Source organism: Triturus cristatus, chromosome 10, assembly GCF_964204655.1.
Source record: "Triturus cristatus chromosome 10, aTriCri1.1, whole genome shotgun sequence".
In the NCBI taxonomy this organism is placed as follows: Eukaryota; Metazoa; Chordata; class Amphibia; order Caudata; family Salamandridae; genus Triturus; species Triturus cristatus.
Window position 1 is genome coordinate 491,337,161 of NC_140593.1, and position 23,833 is coordinate 491,360,993.

At 49.5% G+C, this 23,833-nt stretch overlaps 1 protein-coding gene across 6 annotated transcripts in view; it reads left to right on the forward strand.

The window, feature by feature from the left end:
* LARP4B (La ribonucleoprotein 4B) overlaps nucleotides 1-23,833 on the forward strand; it is an 843,857-nt gene that overhangs the window by 520,379 nt on the left and 299,645 nt on the right. For all 6 annotated transcript variants that reach the window (XM_085631918.1, XM_085631912.1, XM_085631915.1 and 3 more), the window contains one exon: nucleotides 3,804-4,055. In XM_085631918.1, coding sequence (XP_085488044.1) covers nucleotides 3,804-4,055 — 252 coding nt within the window. The remainder of the gene's footprint in view (nucleotides 1-3,803; nucleotides 4,056-23,833) is intronic.

Here is a 23,833-nt window from a genome sequence, read left to right on the forward strand (position 1 = left end):
TTTTCTGTTCTTCCTGAGCTCGTTCCATATTGTTCCTGACTATGGTACGAATTTGTTCCAAATGGGTTTTTAGACGGCTTACATAATCCACCAAGGGTGTGGCGTTATTTAGTTCAGTTTTTCACTTTTCTCGGACCATGTCCAGCAGCGAACGAGGTTGGTGTCCATAAAGAAGCTCAAACGGGGAATATCCCGTGCTCTTTTGGACTTTACATCTAATGGCATACAGGGCCAAGGGTAACATGTCTTCCCACCGTCGGGATTCCAGGGTCAAGAGTTTTTTTTAAGTGAGCTTAAGAGTGGCATTATATCGCTCCACTAGCCCATCAGTTTGGGGGTGGTAGGCCGCTGTTTGTATCTGTTTGATACCTAACTGTAAACATACTTGTTTTAATAGTTTCGAAACAAACGGGGTCCCTTGGTCGGTCAGTATTTCTTTTGGGAATCCTACCCTCGAAAAGATGGTGATTATGGCTTTGGCTATGCTAGGTGCGTTCAGATTTCTTAACGCTATGGCTTCCGGGAATCGTGTCGCATAGTCTACCAATACGAGAACATACCGACCTCCGCTACGGGAGAGTAACAAAGGACCGATGATATCCATCCCTACTCTACAAAAGGGTATGTCTATTATAGGCAAGGGATGTAGAGGTGGTTTAGGGGGTTTATATCGACTGTTTTTTTGGCAAATGGGGCATTCCTTACAATACTGGTTTACTTGTTTGTATATCCCGGGCCAATAGAATTTCTCTGTTATTAAGTGTCCTGTTTTCTCATCACTAAAGTGCCCTCCCAATAAATGACTATGAGCCATGTATAGGACCTTCTCTCGAAAGGGCGTTGGAACTAACAACTGAGGGGGAGTGGCAACTGTGGCTTTTCGGTATAGCAATCAGTTGTTAACAAAAAAATAAGGACATACGTGCAAGGGGTCTTCACCAGGCAAGGCTTGTTTCCATGCTTCTTGTAACACGGAGTCTTCTCTTTGGGCAGCGTGGAAATTCCTGTTGTCTTCCCAAGGGTTGTTTGTGGTATGAACTGGCAAAGCTGTAATGGGTTTCCTCTTTTCTTGGCGTCGTTGCTTTTTTGTTTTCTTAGCTTTCGAAGGGGGCCACTCATGGGCATCATCCTGGGCGAAAGGGGCAACAGCCCACCAATCTTTTCCGTCTGATCGGGCCTTAGTGAGCAATTGTGATAGCTGCGGGTAATCATTCCCCAATATGATCTGTTCTGGTAGCTTAGGTATGAGACCCACCCGCAAGTCGGACCCTGGATCAGTGGCATGTTGTATACGGACATTCTTGGTAGGATATTGTTTGGTATCCCCATGGACACAACGGATATTTACTATCCCATCGGTTTCTCCCAGCGCAGTGCCTAAATCCTGAAAACGTACTACACTCTGTCGACCCCACGTGTCGGCTAATGCGGTCATGGGTTGTCCATTTACAGATATGCCACAGCGATACGAGGATGAGGAAGTATCTGGGGTTAAACAACAATAGTTCCTGGCAACTCCTACTTCCATTGGCTCTTCCTTTTGTGGGCAGAAGCGAGCTATATGCCCTGTTACCCCACAATTGAAGCATTGTGGACCGGTTACGGGGGCTCTCATTACAGAGGGACCGGGAACCCTAAATATAGGAGGTCCTGGGACGATACTGTTAGCGTCTGGTTTCCAAATCAGGGGTGGTCGGGGCAACCGATGTGTTCCGCTGTTACCAGCTTTCCAGGGGGTTTCTTCTCGCCCTTTTTGCGTCTCTTGTGCTCTGCTGTTGGCACTCGCTATCTCTACTGTGGTCTCAAGAGGGAGATGAGCGTGTTGCCTCACCCATTTCTGAATAGGGGGATGGAGGGAGGATAGGTACTGTTCTAAATACACTTTGGCCATAATTTCCTCTTTGGTGGCGGTGGCGGGCTTCAGCCACCGGTCGGCCATGTCTTTTATCCGAAAATACAAGGCTCTGGGAGTTTCTTGTAGAACTTCCTTAATTTGTCGGAAACTTATTCTATAGGTTTCTTCGTCAACCACTAGTCTTTCCAAGATACACTGTTTAATGTCTACATAGGGGGTGGTTCCCTGAATATTGGTGGCTTGATACGATGCTTGCAGTTCTCCGGACAAAAGGGGTCCTAGATATTGTCCCCACTTCTCCACGGGCCATGCGGCGGCTAGAGCCATCCTTTCAAAATTGTTGAAAAATAAATCCGGATCCTCTCCACTGATGTACTTTTGTAGTATAACAGACGGTAGGGTACTCGGGGTTCTTTGTTGACCGATAGCATCCGCGATTTTTCCCATTGCGGAGTCATGGGATTGGCTTTGTTCTGAGATTACTTGTTGTAACTTCCCTCTATCCTCTTCTACAACTGTCAGGAATCTCTCCATCGCCTTCCCCAGGCATTCTTGGTTTTCGGCCATTTTTACGAGTATAGCCTCCATGTCTCTGGCGGATCCCACTTCTGACACCACTTGTGGGAGGGCGGGCCGGATAAACAGACGAGGAGGCTGTATATAGTGGGCCAGTTGTTGGTTTTTATTATCAAAGTCAGAAGTAGGAAGATAGGCTGTAAGTAATCCCTCGGGATCTCCGGATGATCGTTCGCTAGGAATAGGTACGGTGGTCTCTTTAACTTCCCCGTCGTCTCTGGCTTCTTCTGGGTCTTCGGGTCGACCACGGAGGCTCATAGGGATAAACGAGAGACAAAAGGAGCAGTCAGTCCTATCTTCTCATTACCAAACCCATTCTGGGCAAACCCGTCACCATCTCCAGTGGGTGATGTAAATTACGAGCGTGTAGCCGATCATGATCACATGTGAGGGTAGGGGATTTTAAGTGCAAAAAGGGATCAGGATAGGAACAGGGGTACGTGAGGATTCTTGTCAACTCTTAGGGGTATCTCAGGGTGAACACTACTGAGTATGCCTGTGGGTCGGCCCTCCTACCCAGATTCCACCCCTCCCTTCTCTTCCCCCTCAATGTCTTCTACCGGTCCCTGAATCGGGGTACTCACCGGCTCCGCCGCAACTCTCCCCTGGAGTTGCGGCTGCTCTCCATCCTCCTGTGGGGACCACCAGTCCTCGCACCACCGTTCGTCGTCCCCTTCGTCTTCTCCGCTACTCGCTCTGGTGTCTTCGTTCTCCTCCGTCTCCGCGATCTCCTGTGTCTCCGTGTCTCTCCTCTCCGATCTCCGTCTCTCCCCGACGTCTTCCCCCTCGTTGGGAGCTGTTTGGTCCTTTTTCTCTGTTGCCGGTCTACTGCTTCCGGGGTTGTTCCCTCCTTCTGTGATGACGTCCGCAGGAAGAGGTTCCTGTATGGGCAAAAGACGGAGGGGTGTGTTTATCCTCCTGTAGGAGGTCGTAGGAGACTGCGGCACCAGGGTCCTAATTCCCCCAGGTATGTGTCCGTTATTACGATATGCAGCCCGTGTGTGGGATTCGCTCGGTACCCCCTCACACTATTATAAAATGTATAATCTATGTGCCCTTAAATACTTGAATGAAATAGTTTTTTTTCTCACATGCACTCCTTGCTCGTTTTTGTGTGGTTAATATAATGGAAAAGTTTTGTATGGACAGTGTACCACCCTTATCCTGAGGGCGTTCAGAAGAGATGGACTTGCTTTACAAGATCTCAGACGCGAATGTATGCAAAAAGTTCCACTCAATATTTATACTCCACACGATGCTGCTACATTTTGTATATTTTGTACACAATGTGTTTATAGCTTATGTGATTTTATGGCCCTACTGGCCTTAAATAAAGATTGACTGACTTTTTTATCAATTACTTTTTTTGCAGGAATCCTAGTAAATCACATTTGCGACACACAATACCAAATGCAGAAAGAGCACCTGGACTTCTTGACAGTCCAACGATATTTAATTTTTCTACTGAACGTCTTATTAATGGTGTCCGAGGTACACAGACCCGACCACAAGGACAACCTAGAACACGAATTCAAAGCAGTACAACTTTCATCAAGAAAGACTTGGGTGCATGTCGAATGGAACCATGTAGTAGTGAAACATCCCATGGCCTTGGTAGAGGACGGTGAGTTCAATGTTTAAAGGACTTTTATTGTTTTCTGTCATGTCCTATAATGGTCAAGACAATGGTCTTTTCATTACGTTTCAGCCATAGTTTTGTCTGCTGATATTACACTGGTAACAGGAGTCTTTAAATTTGGTTTGAGTTTGATCTTGTTCTTTACAAACATTTGGAAATATTTTCTTGTTATCTCGATAGGACCAACAGCAAAGTGATCACCTTTCTCTAAGGACTGTGCAGTAGCTACTTTCCTGTGCCACATCAAGGCTTAGATGCAGGAGTGTTTGGAATACTAGTGAAGGGTGACAGTATTGAAACAGATAATGCTCTTAGCACCAAACAAAGGTAGAATAATGGTTCCATCCTTTCATCCAAGCCACTGTTGTGCAAAAATAAGTGAATTCGAATGGATCCAAGACTAGATAGATGGCTATCACTGTTTATGCCCATTCCATTCTGTTAGGTGACCTACTGAGTCTCGAACTACAGAGAGGTGAAAGAGCAGTAGAATAGTGAAAGTGCATCAACTAAAATATATCAACTACGTAGATCTCAGGTGGGGATTGGCTGTGATGGGAATCACACATCTGCAGAAATGAGAACTGATTATCTCCACAGTTTTTCCACGGCCAGATTTGTCGTCATTTCGGTGGTCTCCTACATCTAGCTCATGCAAGTCGGTCCAAGATGGTTAGTGAACAACTGATTAGAACCAGCTAAGACAGAAAGGTAAAGTGATAAGGAGACATACCTCAGGGATCCTAATGGGCTTAGGATATTTAATGAGGAAATATCTATGGCCTCTTAGATATAAAGACAATTCAAAGTAATGCCTCTTGGGTACTTTGGGTGTACTGAGGTAGTCCAAAAACTGGATGGTTGTGTATGTTTTTATGGTGTTCAAAATCTGGCAAAATATGAGGCACGACCACAAACTCACAGGCTCAAGAGGTAAAAGCACGACAAGTAACAAGATACAGCAATCAGTAAATGGTTGCTAGCCTCATCAGTAAACACGGTTATAACAAATTACATCAGATTTTTCTATTGTGGGTATCAGAATATAGTGACATTCCTAAGGGAACACTTCCCCATCTTTCCAGATTTTTTGATTGTAAGTACCAGCTTGAAGTGTGGCATGTTAGATATTCAAATGGACTTCTGTAAAACATCTTTTGAACTGTATGAACCTGCTTATAATCCCACCAATACCATGTTCACTCTGTAAATTGTGATTGTTCAGTCAGCCCCAGGAAGGGAACAATTTGCTGGTAATAAATTGTCATCGTATTCATTTCCATATGTAAACCAGGAAGAGATTTCACAACCAAAGTGACAAGTTTAAAGTTGAGCTCGATGAGTCATGTGGTTAGAGGGCATCCTATTTTCCGCCATGCTGTCATCAAAGGTTTAGCATAAGATTATAGTAGTAGAATACTAAGCAAAGATATTGAGTACAAGTTAAGATGTAATGCATGTCAAAGTAATAGTTGTATGCGTAAACACATGCACAGGACAACTGCTGTTGAGCCCTATTTGATCCCTTGTGGTTCTGTTTGCTGATCTAGCTATCAAAGGCTCACTGTGTATTATATGAGGGTGTTCCTTAGTTTAGTATACCATATTTTCAGGACAGGAGGGTTGGGTTGTTACCGGCAATGTGCAGTTTTGAGCCTTGCCGCCAAAAGCATGTATGTGAGGAAATTACCTGTTGGGTAGTTGAACAGATATTCTGATTAATTGCTAGTGTCTCTGAACAATAAGGTCAGGGTGTTCCAATTCAATTGCTGTTATCATTTTGATTTCGTCAAATGTGCCTTTCCAAAATAAATCTAAAGTGTTGCATGGCCACCACAAATGTACCACTATTCCCCTTTCCCTTCATACCCTCCAGTAGGTATCCACAGTTCCAAACATTGAATATAATCATACAGGGATTAAATACGATCACATTATAGCAGGGTGTAATGAGTGCTCAAATCATGTTCGGCCATACCCATTGACCTTATGGTGCACCCAGGGTCCCCCCGCCGATTTGTCTCTTTGAACCACCCTGACCACGTTGCATTGTGTTTTCTCAGGTTTAGCTGCCGCCTGCTCTGGTTACTGCCCCCCCGGTAGGGGGTTATCACGCGCTTCTCAACAGTCCAGCTGCACCTCCCTGACTCACATTCTATTCTCAGGACCTCTGCTGTCAAGGTCCACTAGACAGATGAACCCTGTCAACTGTGTAACACCTGGGAACCACAAGAGGCAAAGGCACCTCACTCTTGAGGGGGGTGGGGCACACCCTTTTAAACTTGCGCACCCAGGTGACCCTCACAGGTTGATCTAATGCCAACCGAGCTGACCAATCGCACCCAGCGCCAAATGTGCCAGTTTTCCAAGTCGGGAATTCCACCAACCACATTTCACATGTACCTTTTTCACTAACTGCCCTGCTGGCAGTAATATCCAGTAATATTTTAATATCCTGCATCATTGAAAAAGAAGCAGACTAAAATAATTCCCCTGACCAGAGCACTCCACTCTGATAAAGTTGAAGTATTCGTATTGCTACCCCCGTGAAATAACGTGTCGCCTTAGGAAATCATGCGCTAGCATCTACTTTCTGCAGTGTGCACTGTCTATCTAAAGCTGCACTGAGAACAAACTGATAAGTTGTCGGTGTGTTCGATTACCCCCTGTAGCTAGGTGAAAACATTCTTCGCAATAATAACACTAATAATCAGTTAATACTGCTCTGGTAGCACAGGAGACATGCAGTACTTCTCCCACCGATTCTGCCCCTGGGCTATTTGGCACATTTGAAATACCCAGCCTGAGCTGTCAGTGTACAAATATAAGCTGAGAACACTGCAAAACCGTGAAGCGCTATGGCTTCTTCCTACCAGCTTAATTTTCCCCTAGTTGAAACCAGTACCATTCCAGTCTAGTGCATGTGCAGGAATGTAAGCTAAGGCACCCACCTATAAATAACGCCAGGTCCCAGCCTCACATAATGCTGCTGGTGTGATTGCTGACCATTGTGAGCGATTACATTAGCTCCCAGTAGCGATACGCGGTAGGATTCGAACCTGCGAATGCTAATTACAGACTCCACTATTACACCCAGCACCACGTGGGCTGCTGATGTGCGATATTCTTCCAGGATTCCACAAAATCAGTGTAGCTTACAATTGTTACCCTCTAAATGAGTGAATCTCTTCCTTTATTAATTCCTTTGCAGCATCCCCGTCTAATGATGACCTTGCCACCATTGCTTGGGCTTGAACCCTCGCCTTAGAGGGGCCCATGACACCACAGTGCAGAAGCCCTTGTCTCTGTGCTACAGCTCCCGGTATCAACTTTGTGGACATTTGAACCTGCATTGTCACGCCTGAAAGTCATACTGGTTTCATCCATTAAACTATGCAGCAGTCTGTTTCCTAGACAGTTTCACAGGTGGTAGAAAGTTAATTGAGCCCATGTTACTGCACGTCGGCTCAAGCAATTCTTATAGCTTAGGGTGTGCTGAACCATCTAAATTGCAATCTTGCAGTAGTGTGATGGTTAGCACCTGTGTGGGTACCATAATTGACTGCGCTGGCAGTGGTAATTGGTGGTGCCAGCTGCAGTTGCCTCCTGACGAGAGCCCTGGCATTTTTCCCTTCATACAAGTGTAGGGTCAACACTTTACAACCCACACCAACCTACACCAATAGAATCAATCCTCTGTTTATTTCAAAATCTTTTTATTGATTTTATATCAATTGCTGCAAGCATGGTTTACAGGCCAAGAGTTACAGATATCAAGAAAAATACACACAGCTTGTTCCCAAGGTCTTAGCCTCCTTAAACTTATTACATTTGTGTCCCTAGCTGGTTGATCCAAACGTTTGTGTGTACCACACAGAGTTTGTTCTGATGTGGGACAGTAGCTAATTAACGCTTGTGCTCCTTACCAAACATTGAACTATAAGAAGAGAAAGAAAAATAAAATGGAGGAAAGAGAAAAAAAAACATATAATCAAAAAACATATGCATTCTTGCCCGAGTGGTACTGTGAAAATTTAATAAAATGTTATTAAAAAATATATATATATATATGCATCATGGTGGTTACATAGCGTCTCAGGTCGAATGGTGGGGCGGTTTAATGGGTGGGACGGGGATCAAGTCTCTCTCACCCTCAGCGTACTTTGAGAGGCCCCAATCTTTTAGGTATGAAAAAGGTGAAGAGCTCTTAATATGGGACCACATGCAAATAGGGGCAAACCCTATGACAAATATTCTACCAGTGGTGACCAAATCTACTCTAACCCCCTTCTTGCATCATCTGCTATGTCTGTCATTCGTTCCATTGCTAGTGCTCGCCATAGTCTAGTATGCCATTGCGTGAGGGATGGGGCCTCCACCTTCTTCCAGGCTGCAGCTATTGCCATTTTGGCGGCACCCAGGCACAGCCACATGATGGAGCGATCCTCATATGTTTGACGTTTCAGGTTGGGGTACCGGACCCCCAGGAGGGTATGTTTTATGGTGTCTGGAATCGGGTAGGCTAGAATCAGTTTAATTTGAGATAGGATCTCCTTCCCAAATGGCTAGATAAAGGGGCAGTCCCACCAGATGTGGCAAAAGTCTCCCATGTGCCCGCAATCCCTCCAGCATCTGTCCGTGGTGTTGGGGAATATTGTATGTAGTTTCTGAGGGTACAGGTACCAGTCATACATAATTTTATAGTGGGCCTCTCTCAGAAACATAGAGCGATTGTGTTTGGCAATGTCTTTGTATAGGGAGCCCCATGGTTTCTCCCCAAGGGGAGTGGTGAAGATAGAGTCCCAAAATGTTCGGTGTCTTGGTGTCCCCTGTAGGCTCAATTCCCGAATGAGGGAATACAGGAAGGAAATGGTTTCCTTGGTGGATACCCCTGATTGTGCAAATATTTCAATTGGGAGCAGGTCCCTGGTCGCGGCCAGCTGCACCTGGGGTTGCTGCACCTAATGTTTGAGCTGTAGGTAATGATAGTCCTCTGCAGGATGCAGCTGGAATGTCTTTACACACTCCTCGAAAGTCAGGAGTGCCCCTTTTTTTGTATAAGACGGATATCCTAAGACGTCCACCCGCCCTCCACCCCCTAAATGGACCCTCCTGAAACACTGGGGGGATCTCCGGATTAAAGTGAATGGGGGTGTAAGGGGATGGAAAGGTTGTCGGGGGCAGTTCCCGTTTAAGTGCATCCCACGCCTGGAGAGTGGTAGCCGTGGGGGTGCTGATGTAAGCATTTGGAGGTCTGTGTTTCTTCTTCCATAAGCGGTCCCAGATAGTCCTGAATGTGATCTGTCAGTCCATGTGGTGCAAGTGTTTCTTGGACTCCCTGAGGGACCATTCCATTACCACCCAGAGTTGGCCAGCTCTGTAGTACCCCAGAAAGTCCGGGAGGGCCAAACCCCCCACTCCACGCGATCTGGTTGATACTCAGTGTGATAAACGGGCCCTTAGTCCCCGTCAGATGAATTTAGTAGTTAACTTTTTCAGTTCTTCAAAGAGTTCCCTGTCCACTGGTATCCGTAACCCTTGGAATATGTATAATAACCTGGGGAGGACATTCATCTTAATGGCATTGATTCTCCCTATCCATGAGGGGTAGTCAAGACCCCCTTCTACTCAGGTCAGCTTTAAGTTTTCGCTGCAAGGGGGGGTAATTGGCCTTATAGAGATCAGTTAATTTAGGGGTAAGCCTAACACCCAATGATGTAATTTCTTTTGCGGGTGCAGCAGAATGGGGAGGTCTCCTCCAGGACCCCTATCACCTCTCGAGAAAGAGTCGGGTTGAGCAAAAAAGATTTAGATGGGTTCACCTTGAAGCCTGAGGCAGTTTCAAAACAATTGAGCTCCGCTTGAATGGCTGGCAGTGAGTTCAACTGGTCAATGTCGGGTAATAGGACATCGCCCGCAAAGAGGGATATCTTGTGCTGGTCTGAGCCGAATGTCAATTACCCCCCCCCCCCCCCCCCCCCCCCCTCCGAATACCCTGATCCGTTCCGCCAGAGCCTCTATGCTTAGTGCAAAGAGCAGGGGGTATAGTGGGCAGCCCTGCCTCATTCCCCGTAAGAGATTAAAGGAGTCCGAGGCCACCCCATTTACCAGGACTTGGGACCTGGGAGAGTGGTAGTTTGCCCGTACCATACTTATAAAGGCTTCATTGAACCCAAAACATCTTAGCGTTGTCAAAAAAGACCAGTCAACCCGGGCGAAGGCCTTTTCCGCATCCAGCGAAAGTAGGGCCGCTGGGATGCCTTTTTTCTGCACTTTTTCTATGAGGTGTCCTATTCTCCGTAAGTTGTCATGGTTCTGGCTGCCTTTGATAACTTTGCATGTACATTTAGGAGTGCAATGGGCCGATATGAGACACAGGCTTTAGGATCTTTTCCTGGTTTAGGTATGATGCTGACCAGGGCCTCCCCCATGCTGTCTGTTACCCTCAGAGAAGTTGCAATGTCGTTTAAAAGGGGCACCAGGTGAGGAGTCAGCTCAGGCGCAAATGTACAATAGAATTGAGCACTTAGCCCGTCCGGGCCAGGGGCCTTTTGCAGCTTGAGCAAGTCAATCGCAAGTCAAGGGCAAGTCAATCGCCCTCTGGACCTAGTCTCCCGAGATGGGGCGGCTTAGTTCCTCGTTCGTAGAGACCGAAACCTGTGGGAGGTTAAGGGATCCGAGATAACTCTCTTGAGTTTGGGCTTCTAATGAGTCGGAAAAGGTATAAGGTACGATAAAATTCCCCGAAGTCATTAGCTTTCCCCTCTTCGCTTAGATGGGAGATGCCCGTGTCATCCACAGTGTTTGATATACTCTTACTCCTGCTTTGCCCTAAGCGGTCATGCCAGTAAGGTACCTATTTTGTTCCCACCTTCGTATCCCCGGGCTTGGCGGCGCAGGATAGTTTTCTCTGCTCTGTTGGTGTATATGGCCTTTAACTTTCCCCTCAGTGAAGTGAACTTTCGTAGTGTCTGGGCCGATGGGGTATCTTTGTGTGTTTTTTCAGCTTTTTGCAGTTCCCACTCTAACAGGAGTCTCTCCCCCTCTGTTGGTTTTTGAGTGTGGTAGCTAACTCGATGCATTTGCCCCTTATGACCGCCTTAAACGCATCCCAATTATTCGCATAGGATGTGAGTGCTGGGTCTTTGGTGTTAAAATAGTCTGTGATCGCTTTTCTTAGTTCGTCCCGAAGGAGTCTATCCCTGCTTAGGGAGTTAGGGAAGTACCACCTCACCTGTTTCGGGCACGGGCCGGCCAATCAAATATAGTCTCTAGAGGGCCATGGTCCGAGAGGCAGACTGGGTGGAACCTAGTTCCCGAGACTGTATAAAAAAGAGATTAATTGATAACGGTGTGGTCGACTCTAGAATACGTCTATGGGAGTGGGAGAAGGAGCAATCTTGTATGCCCCTCCATGCATCCAACAGACCCATGCGCTGAAGAGAAGTATCTGAAAGAAACACGTTAGTTAGATTCCTCACCTTAGAATATCCCCAGGCGTTAGGCTGGATCCAGAAAGATTTTTATAGCAATACCCCTTGCGCGTCGCTAGGCGTCGTCTGCGCGTCCGTCGTCGTGCGCCGGAATGACGACGTCGGAGTACTTAGACGCCGCCAGTTCTTTTTTTGTTTTCCGCGCCAGTAAGCGCCGATCCGGGAAGAGCTTACCCCTAGTCCTTTTTTGACTAACTTTTTTGACTTTTTTGGTCTATCAACTCGACTGGTGCCGGTAGGATGCCTGGTTTCAAAGCCTGTGACGCCTGTCATCGCCTGATGTCGGTGACGGATTACCATCGCCGGTGCCTTTATTGCCTGGGGGCCGACCATGACGCGGAGTCGTGCCTCGATTGCCAGGCCTTGACATCGAAAGCTAGGTGGGACCGGTCCCGTAAGCTTCTCGAGCTTCGGCACTCGGCTCCGCGCCGCTCTCGGTCCAGGAGGAGGCCCAAGGACCGATCGCGGAGCCGCAGCCATCGTCATCGCTCGTCGGGGTCTTCCGGTAAGACGAAGCACTCCAAGAAGTCCAAGAGATGACATCGCTCTTCGGACTCCCCTCGCCGGTCGCGCGACTCAGCTGAGGGTCAGGGTGGTCCCACCCCCGCGGCTCCGTCGGAGGTGCAGGAGCCGCGTCCGTCCCCATACCTGCCGGTCCCTGGGACTGACACGACTTCGGCGGAGGTCAGTGCCTTCCTCTCGGCCATGAGGGGCCTGGCTCCGCCGTCGACGCCTGTATTCGGGCCCCGCGGGTTCGACTGGGCGACCTTGCGTGCCGGCGGCTCCGGCGCAGTCGATGGCTCCGGCCCCGACGCCACAGGTCCCCGAGGGACCCCGGATGACGTCGTTCCCCAGTTTAGCCCCGGTCCGGGCCCGATGCCGATTGGTGAACGCTTCATCTACTGCCTGGCTCCGATCATTCCTCCTGTTTATCGGGAATCGGATGACTAGGGCGACTGGGAGGGGTCTGAAGACCCTATGGCCGCTCAGGCCCAACTTTCTCAGGACTGGGCAGAGGAATTGGGGGATGCCAGCGGTCTGGAAACTTCCCCGGACGCTGGTTTCATCTCTCCTCCGACTGTGGCCTCGGAGGAGGGTGCAGCCTTTTCAGTGGTGCTGCGCAAGGCGGCCGAAGTCCTAGGGCTGGAGTTGCCTGCTGTGGCCGTGAGGACTAACGTCCTCACAGAGGTCCTTCAACCGACAGTAAGCTCCACTGAGCCTCTGCTGCAGTTTAATGAGGCCCTCATTGACGTTCTGCAGGGCACTTGGTCCAAGCCCTCCACAGTCCCTCCTGTGGACCGGAACGTTGCCCGGCGCCACCGCCCTGCTCCGGGCGACCCCAGTTTCCTCTCCCAACACCCCACCCCCGAGAGTCTGGTTATCCAGGCCTCAACCTCCCAATCCTCCTTCCCGTCCGCTCCTCCGGATCAGGAATCCAAGAGGTTGGAACAGTTTGGCAAGAAACTGTTCTCGTCCCTGAGTTTGGGGCTGCGGTCTTTAAATACCGCTTGCCTTTTGGACCGTTATTCCCACTCTCTGTGGGATACGGTGGAGGACGCGCTGCCCTTGTGTCCGGTGGAGGCCCGGACACGACTCGCTCAAGCACTTGCTGACGGTCAAGATGCAGCACGGCACGCTATATGGTGTGGACTTGACACCACGGACTCGCTGGGTCGGGCGATTTCCACCACGGTGGCGCTTCGGCGTCACGCCTGGCTGAGGTCCACGTCATTTTTGGGGGATGTCCAGAGATCCCTCATGGACATGCCCTTTGATGGCACTCGCCTTTTTGGTGAGAAGGCGGACAGTGCGCTGGCTCGGTTCAAGGACTCCCGGGCCACGGCCAAGTCCTTGGGTCTTTCGGCCCGCGGCCGCAAACTTCCGCCTTTCGTGGCCAAGGAAGGGGCGCCTCCTCACGCCACCAGCCGCAGAACCAACCTGCACGCGGACGTGGATTCCGCCGAGGCGGTACTGGAGGTCAACGTGCCGGTCAGTCCACATCCACCCCGGCAGCATCCGCCTCAAAGCCTTCCTAGTCCGAACTTTCAGGCCCATTCAACGCCAGTGGGCGGCAGGGTTCGCCATCACCTGCTCCACTGGCGCTTCATCACGTCGGACAGGTGGGTGCTGCAAATCGTCCGAAGGGGCTACTCCCTCCCCTTCGAGACGACCCCTCCAGCCATGCCACTGCTGAACCACCGTATGTCAGGGGATCATTTGCATCTTCTACGCGAGGAAGTTTCGGCCCTCTTGGCCAAAAAGGCCGTCGAGCGCGTTCCTGTTCCAGAAGTAAGTCGTGGTTGTTGTTCCCACTACTTTCTGGTTCCCAAGAAGGGCAAAGGGGGCCTACGCCCGATCTTGGACCTCAGGAGCGTCAACGCCTTCCTCCGGAAGGACCGGTTCAAGATGCTCACTTTAGCTCAGGTTCTGGCTGCCCTAGACCCTGGAGACTGGATGGTAGCGTTGGACTTGCAGGACGCTTATTTCCGGCGTTACCTGCGGTTCACGGTGGGTCAGGAGCACTTTTAGTTCACCGTGCTCCCCTTCGGCCTCACCAGTGCCCCTCTGGTGTTCACGAAAGTGATGGCGGTGGTCGCAGCTCATCTGTGCCGATCAGGGGTTCCAGTCTTCCCCTATCTCGACGACTGGCTGTTGAAGGCGGGCTCGCCCCAGCAAGTAGTCTCCCACCTCCAGACTACGGCCGACCTCCTGCACTCGCTGGGGTTCTCCATCAATGTGCCGAAGTCATGCCGAAGTCGCACCGGAGTCCCTCCCAGAAGCTCCTTTTCATTGGAGCGGTTCTCGATTCGGCGCAGTTCCAGGTCTATCTGCCGGAACAGCGGGTCCGGGACATTCAGGCCCTGATTTCCATCTTCCGGCCTCTGTCCTGGGTTTTGGTCAGGTTGGTGCTGCGGCTTCTGGGGCTGATGGCCTCCTGCATCCTGTTGGTACCTCATGCCAGGTGGCGGATGCGGTCTCTGCAGTGGGACCTGAAGTTTCAGTGGGCCCAGCATCGAGGCAACCTGTCCGACCATGTCTTGATCTCGGAGGGCACTGCGATCCAGCTGCAGTGGTGGCTCACGAATCGCGATTGGGTCAGTGGCAGATCCCTCTCCCTACCCCAACCGGAGCATGTCGTAGTGACGGATGCGTCCCTCCTGGGATGGGTGGGCCATATGGGAGAGGCGGAGATCAGAGGACTCTGGTCTCCGGCGGAGACTCGGCTCCATATCAACCTATTGGCGCTGAGGGCGATCCGACTTGCACTAAAAGCCTTCCTTCCCTCTGTCCGGGGAAGTGTTGTGCAGGTGTTCACGGACAACACCACCGCCATGTGGTATTGCAACAAACAGGGCGGGGTGGGGTCGTGGACCCTTTGTCAGGAGACTCTGCGCCTCTGGACATGGCTTGACCATCAGGGCATCACCCTGGTGGTTCAACATCTGGCGGGATCCCTGAACGCCAGAGCAGACGAACTCAGCCGCCGGTGCATGATGGATCACGAATGGCGTCTGAACTCGGACGTGGCGCAAGGTCTCTTTATGCAGTGGGGAGAGCCTTGGTTAGATCTATTCGTCACCGAAGAGAACGCGCAATGTCAGCAGTTCTGCGCGTTGGAATTTCCAAGGCGGCACTCGCTCGGAGACGCTTTTCGTCACGAGTGGTGTTGTACGCCTTTCCGCCTATACCACTTCTGCCCAGAGTGCTGAAGAAGATCAGGCGCGACGGGGCCCAAGTCATCTTGGTGGCTCCGGATTGGGCACGAAGGTACTGGTATCCCGAGCTACTCAGTATGTCCATCGATCCCCCGATACGACTGCCTCTTCAGGAGGATCTTCTGTCGCAATAGCAGGGGACGGTCCTCCACCCGAACCTGTCCAGCCTCCACCTCCATGCGTGGAGATTGAGCGGCGACAGTTGATGCCATTTGACTTGCCTCCTGAAGTCTGTGATGTCATTCTGGCAGCCAGGCGTCCCTCCACAAAGACGGTATACGCCTGCCGGTGGAACAAATTTGTGGCATGGTGCACAGCAAAGGCTGTGGATCCCCTTTCTGCCCCTCTTTCTGAGGTTCTACTCTTTCTTCTTTCTTTGGCCCAGCAGGGCTCTGCTCTGGGCACCTTGAAGGGTTATCTTGCTGCAATATCTGCTTTCTTAAGGCTTCCTGATCTGCCTTCTCTTTTCAAGTCCCCTGTTGTCTCATGTTTTCTCAAGGGCATTACTCATATGTTCCCTCCTGTTCCATTCGTAATGCTGCAGTGGGACTTGAACCTTGTTCTCACTTTTCTGATGTGTGCTCCCTTTGAGCCCCTTCACAGCTGTCCCATTCGTCTACTGACTCTGAAAACTGCCTTCCTGGTGGCTATCACCTCCGCTAGGCGGGTGAGTGAGCTCCAGGCTCTGTCAGCTAAGCCTCCCTTCCTTTCGGTTCATCCGGATAAGGTTGTCCTCCGGACACGTCCTTCTTTTCTTCCTAAAGTCGTGACTCCCTTTCACATCCGGCAATCTGTCACGCTGCCCACCTTCTTTCCGCCTCCTCATCCTTCAAAAGATGAAGAGAGGCTCCACCGTCTGGACCCAAAACGTGCGCTGTCATTTTATTTGGACCGCACAAAACAGTTCCGGGTGGACGACCAACTTTTTGTTGGATATGTAGGTGCGAATAAGGGTAAAGCTGTGCACAAGCGCACCATCTCGCGATGGGTCGTGTTGTGTATTAAACTCTGCTATTCCTTGGCGAAAAAGGTCCCTCCGGTTGGGCTGCGAGCCCATTCCACCCGGGCCACAGCGGTGACAACTGCCCTGGGACGGGGAGTCCCCTTGCAGGACATCTGTCAGGCGACGACGTGGGCTTCACTGCACACGTTCGCCAAGCACTATTGCCTGGACAGCCAAGTCCGGAGAGATGGCCACTTTGGCCGTTCTGTTCTCCAGGACTTTCTGGTGTGATCTTGGTTCGCAGGCCCACCTCCGGGGTTGGTATTGCTGGGGTATCTATTCTAAGGTGAGGAATCTAACTAACGTGTTTCTTTCAGATGAACAAGTTACTTACCTTCGGTAACGATGTATCTATAAGAAACATTAGTTAGATTCCTCACCGACCCACCCAGCCTCCCCGTTCTGCGAACCGACATCTAGGGTTAAGGTTCTTCCTTTCAGGGCCCTAGATTTTGTGGCACCAGTGTCGGTCTCTTGCATGGCTCAGCGTCCCTGGCACGGAAAGCTATGTATAAGAACTGACGTCAGCGCACGAGGGCGGCGTCCAAGTACTCCGACGTCATTCCGGCGCACGACGACGGACGCGGAGCCGCAGACGACGCCTAGCGACGCGCAAGGGGTATTGCTACAAAAATCTTTCCGGATCCAGCCTGACGCCTGGGGATATTCTAAGGTGAGGAATCTAACTAACTAATGTTTCTTACAGATACATCGTTACTGAAGGTAAGTAACTTGTTCTTTAAGCGACTTGTTAAATATCCCTCCTGCTGAGAAGTTTTAAGCAACTTGTTAAATATCCCCCCTGCTGTCCTGTGCGGGTTTGTAGTGACTATTGCCGGGTCCCATATTAGATAAGTCCCCCAGTAGGATTTTGTCTCCTTTGGCAAACCCCTCCAGTGTTGCAAAAAGTGCCTCTAAGAAGTCAAGTTGACTGGTATTGGGTGCATAAACTGTGGCAATGGTACATGGTCTTCCCCTTAAATCCCCCAGAGTCATCAAGAAACGCCTTGCCTAGTCTGTTTTAGTAGCATGAAGACTGAAGGGGACTGAAGTGGAAGAGAAGGGACACCCTGTTATGTTTGGGAGGGGGTTGGGGGGCGAAGAGCGAACAATCTGTGGGTAAAGTTTGTGTTTCAAACACAACTCGTCACTTTTCTTTAAGTGGGTTTCCTGCAGGGCTGCTATCATAACATGGTGGTCAACCAAACATTTCTACAAGCTATGCCTCTTATTAGGAGATTTGAGTCCCCTGACGTTCCAAGACAGACAACCGTCATTCATCCGATTGCGACCACTCTCCTCATCCCATAGCTCCAGACCTGCCCTTTCCCTGAAGAATAGATTCCCCCGCCTCCTCCCCCCCCCCCCCCCCCCCCCCCCCCACTGACCGCGGATAAGCAAACAAATAAGCGAACACCATGATGCAAAAGTTAATTAACAAATATAAGTAAAAACTTTGAGCTCAGCGACTCTCTATCTTAGAAGAGAGCCACGTTCTGAGCATCTCATGGGGCCAATCCCATTTCTGCTCCCAGCGTCCCCTTAACGTAATCTTTCAAACGCTTGACTGCTTTCAAATGATTCTCCTACCTTGAGCTGAGTCTTCGCCCCTTCACAGCCCACCACCCTCGAGTCTTTCCCCATCTGGTTATTCGACCTCTGAACCCCTAGGTGGGGCCATTTTCATAATGACTTATATTATCATTTCTCACTGCCAGTCTGCCTGGCCCGGTTAGCTAAAAGTCTGGAGTTCGGTGTCTCCCAGCTGATCAACCCGTTGATTTCTTGCCTCCCCATCTTTGCATCTGCCAGGGTCCCCCTGCGCATCGCTCCCTCTGATGCTCCTCTCTTTCATCCCTTGTGGCTGCTGCTTGGTTTGTTGGGGAGATCTTGATGCCCAACAGGTCTGCCGCTTCTTCCAGGTCCGTACAGTGGAAGTGCTTGTTGTCCTCCGTGAATGCTAATCCAAATGGGTATGTCCAACGGTACTTTATTTGGCGCTCTCTTAGGGCCTCCGTGACCAGCCTAAACTGTTGACAGCGGGCTGCGTGGCTTGGGCTACATCTTGGGAAAGTGATCAGGTTGTGTTCTGAAATGAGGTTTTGACGCTGCTTCTAACTTTCTATAGGACTTGCTCTTTTACTTTGAAGGAGCTTAATTTGGCCTCCTGTTATCTCCTGGAAGCCGCAATATCACTCTGTGGACGATTTCCAGTTGCACCTCTGGACTTCCTTCTCCCAGGAGCGTGGGGAAGAGCTCCACCATGAACGCCTCCAGGTCAGGGCCTTCGCAGTCCTCCTCTTGCCCTCTAACCCTGATATTGTCCCTCAGAGAGCGATTTTCAAGATCCTTACACTTGAGTATCGTGGCTCGTAATTGTTATGTTATTGCCACTTTTATAGCGCACAAATCACCCGGGGGCATCTCTTCGCTGTAGAGGAGCAGCTGAGCAGGGCGATCAACAAAGTAATTTATACTATGTTATGTTAATGTAATTGGGTATGTAGGTTGGCAGATTTCCCCTCAAGGGATTTCACGCGGTCAGCCAATTCCTGACATTTGGCCTCAAGGTCTAACATACGAGCCCCAACCGAGTCCTTGTCTGTCTGAAGGCCATCATCTTGCCCCCCCATTTCCGCTTTGAATGCGTCGAAGGAGGCCCTAATGTCCGCCTTGATATCTTCCCAGAGCTCCTTCCTGAAGTCTCGCAAACGACACCATTGGGTCCTCCCTAGTTAGCACCCTGTCTCCTTTAGGCTGTGTCTTCCCCTCCTTGTCTACCCCTGCCCCCGCCCCCGTTGGGTTGAAGCAGCTGGAGACTCTGCATGATTGGGTCTTTTTAGGTGGCATACGGAACAGGGCACATGGTCTGATCCGGGCCCCCTGAATGAGCGGCCCCAGGATCCGGTCACCGCCCTTCAGCAAGGGGTTCAAAATGCTATGTCTATGGTCTGAGGGATCAAGGGTGAGGATCTCTTCTAAACTGACCACGGTGTAGGCCTCTCACTAACTGCCCTTCAGTAGACATCAAAGCAGTCTCCTGAGGCTCTACATTAGCTGCCACCCCCACTCGGGTCAGCGCACTCGAGTTGTGGCCAGATAATAGCGCCTCCGCTCCCCTCGTAACGGAACGCAGAAGCCTCCTGGATCGTGAGCCGCAGGCCCTGTTGGTGCAGTCCTTCGGCCCTATCACGAGCCCCACCTCAAGCCTCCGACTTGCTTCTCCATGACAGCCGCCATCTTACTGCCTTCACCGTGGTCTCCAGGTTGCGAAAACAAGCTGCAGGCGTCCCTCTTAGGCGCTCATGAGTTCCTCTTCAACTGGGCTCAAGTTCACAGCAGTACAAGCCCTGTATTTTGTCTGTTTCCCCGGGGCCTGGAGCGGAGCCGGACAATTCATGTCTGTTCATGATGGTTGGCTATGCCCCTAATCCTCAGTGTTCAAAAAGTGCATAGTCAATGTTATCTGAGACAGACACGTAGCAGATGTAGTCACAAGCCTTCGATACTGATTGGCAGTCGAGTTTCGAATGTCTGGAGAAGCATTAACTCTGGATTTAAATGTAGCACCATGGTTGGAGTTTTTCTTTGTCAAAGAATTGCTTTCTAACCCAATTTTTTCAACTTCAGTATCATGCAGGACTGGGAAAATCTTAATGCTCCAATCGGGAAACATCCTTTACCACGAAACCATTGCAACGCGGTATGGTTACATCGTGGTTTTAACAACGAAAGTCGTTAAGTCGACTTGCACTGGAGGGCGCTCTAGACTAAGGAATAGTGTGAATTACTATTCCAACACCTTCCCTACTGTACGTACACTGGAGTTGGAATAGTAATTTACACTATTCCAAAGTCCAGTGCCCTCCACAGAGCAAGTCAATGTAACGACTTGCGTTGTTAAAACCGTGATGTAACACACAGCGTTGTGATGGTATGCGTTGTATCATCATACATCCGCTCCAATCTATACCTTGCAGTTGCATGCAGCTCTGTTAACAGGTAAGAGCTCACTGTTCCAGCTCAGCTTTAATCTATAACTGCAAGTACCACCATGATCTCCTTGACAAATCAGTAGCACACTGACTTATCTACTGCAAAACTCTTTGTGATCTGCTTGGCAACACAGCCTTTGCTGTAGGCGTCTTGACCATCTGCCCTTCTCCTCGATCAGTCAACAATTGTTTTCCAGACAAAGTTCCCAGGCCCCTTTCCTGGCAAAGCATTCACTGAAGCAATCTCGTCTTTTATTGTTGCCTGAAATGCAGAGGCCGCATTGCGTAAGGTTCCCAAGAACCACAACAAGAAGCAGTATTATCTTCATGAGGCCTGCATTCCTTACTGTGCTCAGGCTAATTACTTTTTCAACTCTCTTGATGTTAGGGAAGGCCTGGGCCCCAACGACTTCCCTAATCCCTTGTTAAGCCATATCTGCTAGGAGTATAATCTGTCAAATCCTCTGTTTTAAAGCTGGTCTGTTAACCGTGGCCATCCAGCAGAGCTTCATCCCCCAACTTCACTTATTTGGTGTAAACGTAAGAATAGCTGCGCACTTGCTCATTCGGCATGTGCCTGTGCTAGAGCTCGAAAAGCCTACCATATCCTAGACATTTAACTGAGCACCAACCCATTACGCGCCTTCAGAATGCTAGTCCCAGACCTTCACCCTTGGGCCACAGCGACACACAAGTCTCTCAAAGCCACTATTACCTTATTTATGCTGTTTTCTCGAACCAGCAGTTCGCAGACTTCCATCATGCACCCAGCTGCTGTACATCGATTCTGCTTGCTACCTGTCCAGGCTGCAAGGCCCCTCGGTCCTTGACAGTGCATCTCGTATGGTGGTGACATCATCAATCTCCGGCGACAAAGCTGGGAACTGCTTGAACTAGTCACCTTTTAGGCCATGCTTGCGACCATTCCCCTCCTTCCTGATTGGGCCCTTTGAACCCAAACTCCCTGGTCACTTCCTTGGTGCTCTCTCGCGCTCAGCTGCTGTCATGTCCTTTGTCTGCCCCACACAGTAGGGGTTAGCCACCCTCCCTCTAGGGTCATCTGCGCCTCCTGGTCGGCGGGGAAGCCTGCATGCTTGATCAATGTCTGAAGCCTGATCCTCTGCAGCAGGTTAAACCTTTGATGCAGGGAAAGCAGATGGATTTGAAGGTTGTATGGTGATGGATGAACAATAAACCATAATATTAGTGTAACAATTAAAAGCAGGTTACCAGAGGGCATTAAAATGGTAATTTTGATTAAATTAACTAATGCTTCTGTTGCTTGGCATTTTAGGTGTTACTCCCCTTCCCTTAGTCACTGAAGATATATAATTGAGACTGTTATCCCCTGCCTAGCACCCTCATGTTTTGTCAAAGGTCTTCTGGTGCAATTGTAATTTACCTAATTACTTATTCAGTTTACACACTATTTTTGTTCACGGATGGCATCCCAGGAGAGAAAACGTCTCCTGGTAAGCCAGACTGCCTTGTAGGGAATGCAGTCTTAGTGACGTATCCATCTTCCAGCCCTACCCGCCTCACCTCACCAAGTACACAAAAGCTAGGTTTATAGTGAATTAACAGCAAGACTGATTACACTGGTTTGCCACTAGTTAATTAGTATAACGTTAATTTGTAACTAGAGAAGAGTGGAATATTGGTTAGTAAATACCGTGGTGTTGGAACAACGTTAAATGCAGGAATCAAGCTGGACAGCCCATGGACGCCGCCTGCCTCTTCTGACCCGTATGGGGAGGGTCTGCCCTTGGCTTAGACACTGTAGCTTGACGGTCAGAAAGCTCTATAACGAAGTGGTCAATTCTCGTCTAGTTCTGGAAGTCTTGTAGCTGTCTGGTGTTGGTGGTACGGTTGTTGGAACAGTCCCATGCTATCATGAGTAGTCTTTTTTTCTTTACTGGTGCTAGTCTCACAACGCATTGTCAGTTATCCTGGGTCTCTTTGTTTACATTTGACGTTTTCAGGGGGACTCGCCACTTTTATTTCGACTAATATCTCAGGTCTTGCCTCCGCCATAGACCTAGATTCCTCCTGGTTGCAATGTGTCAAACTTGACACCCCGCCTTCAACCAGCATGCTGATCGAGAACATTTACATCCACCCTGCGCTCAAACAAAAACAAGCAAGTATTGAGCATTTACTAGCCTCACTTGCCACACTAATACTCGCCTACCCTGACGCTAACATTATCCTCTCTGGGGACTTCAATATGACCTTACTGCAAGAGACAAAAGGCACTAGGGGACACACTCAGGCCTCAAACCGACGTGACTTCCTCGGCAAGAGATGCGCAGCTCGCCTGTACGACCTCTCAATGCGTATGCTCAATGGTCAAAGCCCAACAGACTGCCCAGCAGCATACACAAGGGTCACTCAAAAGTCAGCTTCAACCATCGATTACACACTCACGGATAACGACCTTGCTCCCCACATCAGTTGCTTTCAAATTTTGGATAGAGTAGAGAGTGATTATCAACTGCAATCCTTCACGCTCTTAAGAAAAATTGCAAATCCAATCCTTGTCAACGCAACGCTACAACAACTTAACTGCCAGAACCTTAAATGTCCATGCAAGCCTCCCTTCTTCATCATACGACAAGCTGAATCCTCATAACGGACTCTTTCATGGAATGTTGGGGAGCTTACTGCAAGTGGTTTGTGGTCAGTGGAAGAAAAATCCCTTCACATCAACATTTTGGAAACTACGAGTCTTCTAACTAGGTCTGCAGTTATTTTCAACTGCTTTTCAAGCCCTCTCTGTGCCACTGAAGAGGCAACTATTATTGGACTGGTCAGTAGTGGAGTATGTATTTTGTGGAATTTCTATCAAGGATTCAAAACGAACATGTGGATGCCCTGAGGTGTTCCCTGTTAGACTGCCACCAATAAAAACGTCAACAGATTCTCAAGAAGTGAAGAGCGGTTGGTCACAGTACAGAACAAATACTCCTTCCACACATGTTGGCACTGACAACAGGGCTACAGAGGTAATGCTGTGACAATAACGTGGTCTAACATTTTTGCCTAGGACTTTGTTCCATTTCTCCTCGTTTCCAGGGTACGAGAGAAGGTCAAGACGGTCAGGTTTGCTGATATTTATTAATAGTAATTGCATTGTCACGCCAATTTTGGTATGCCGTTTGGATCCATTTATCCTGATACCTGCCAATTCCACTGAAGATCCATCTAGAACCCCTCCATAGACACAACAGAATTCCTACATCATGACCTGAAGTCACTGATCCTGACAGCTTAGTCCCTAACCACCTAGAATTTGGGCATTTGGACAGCTCTGCAGATTGCAGGGCATTATTAACCCAGGCTCACAGACCACACTGTAGAGATTCCCCTGCACTGGGACTTCAGATCCCACTGCAGAGCCCGCATACGCCATCTGGCATGCTTCACCACCAGGATGCAGGAGGCCTTCAGACCCGGTAGCCTCAGAGTCAGACTCACTGAAACGCTTGATTGAGGCTGAAACATTGGGATCAGAGCAGAAATCTCCTTGACTCTCTGCCCCGGAGAATAGTCATGG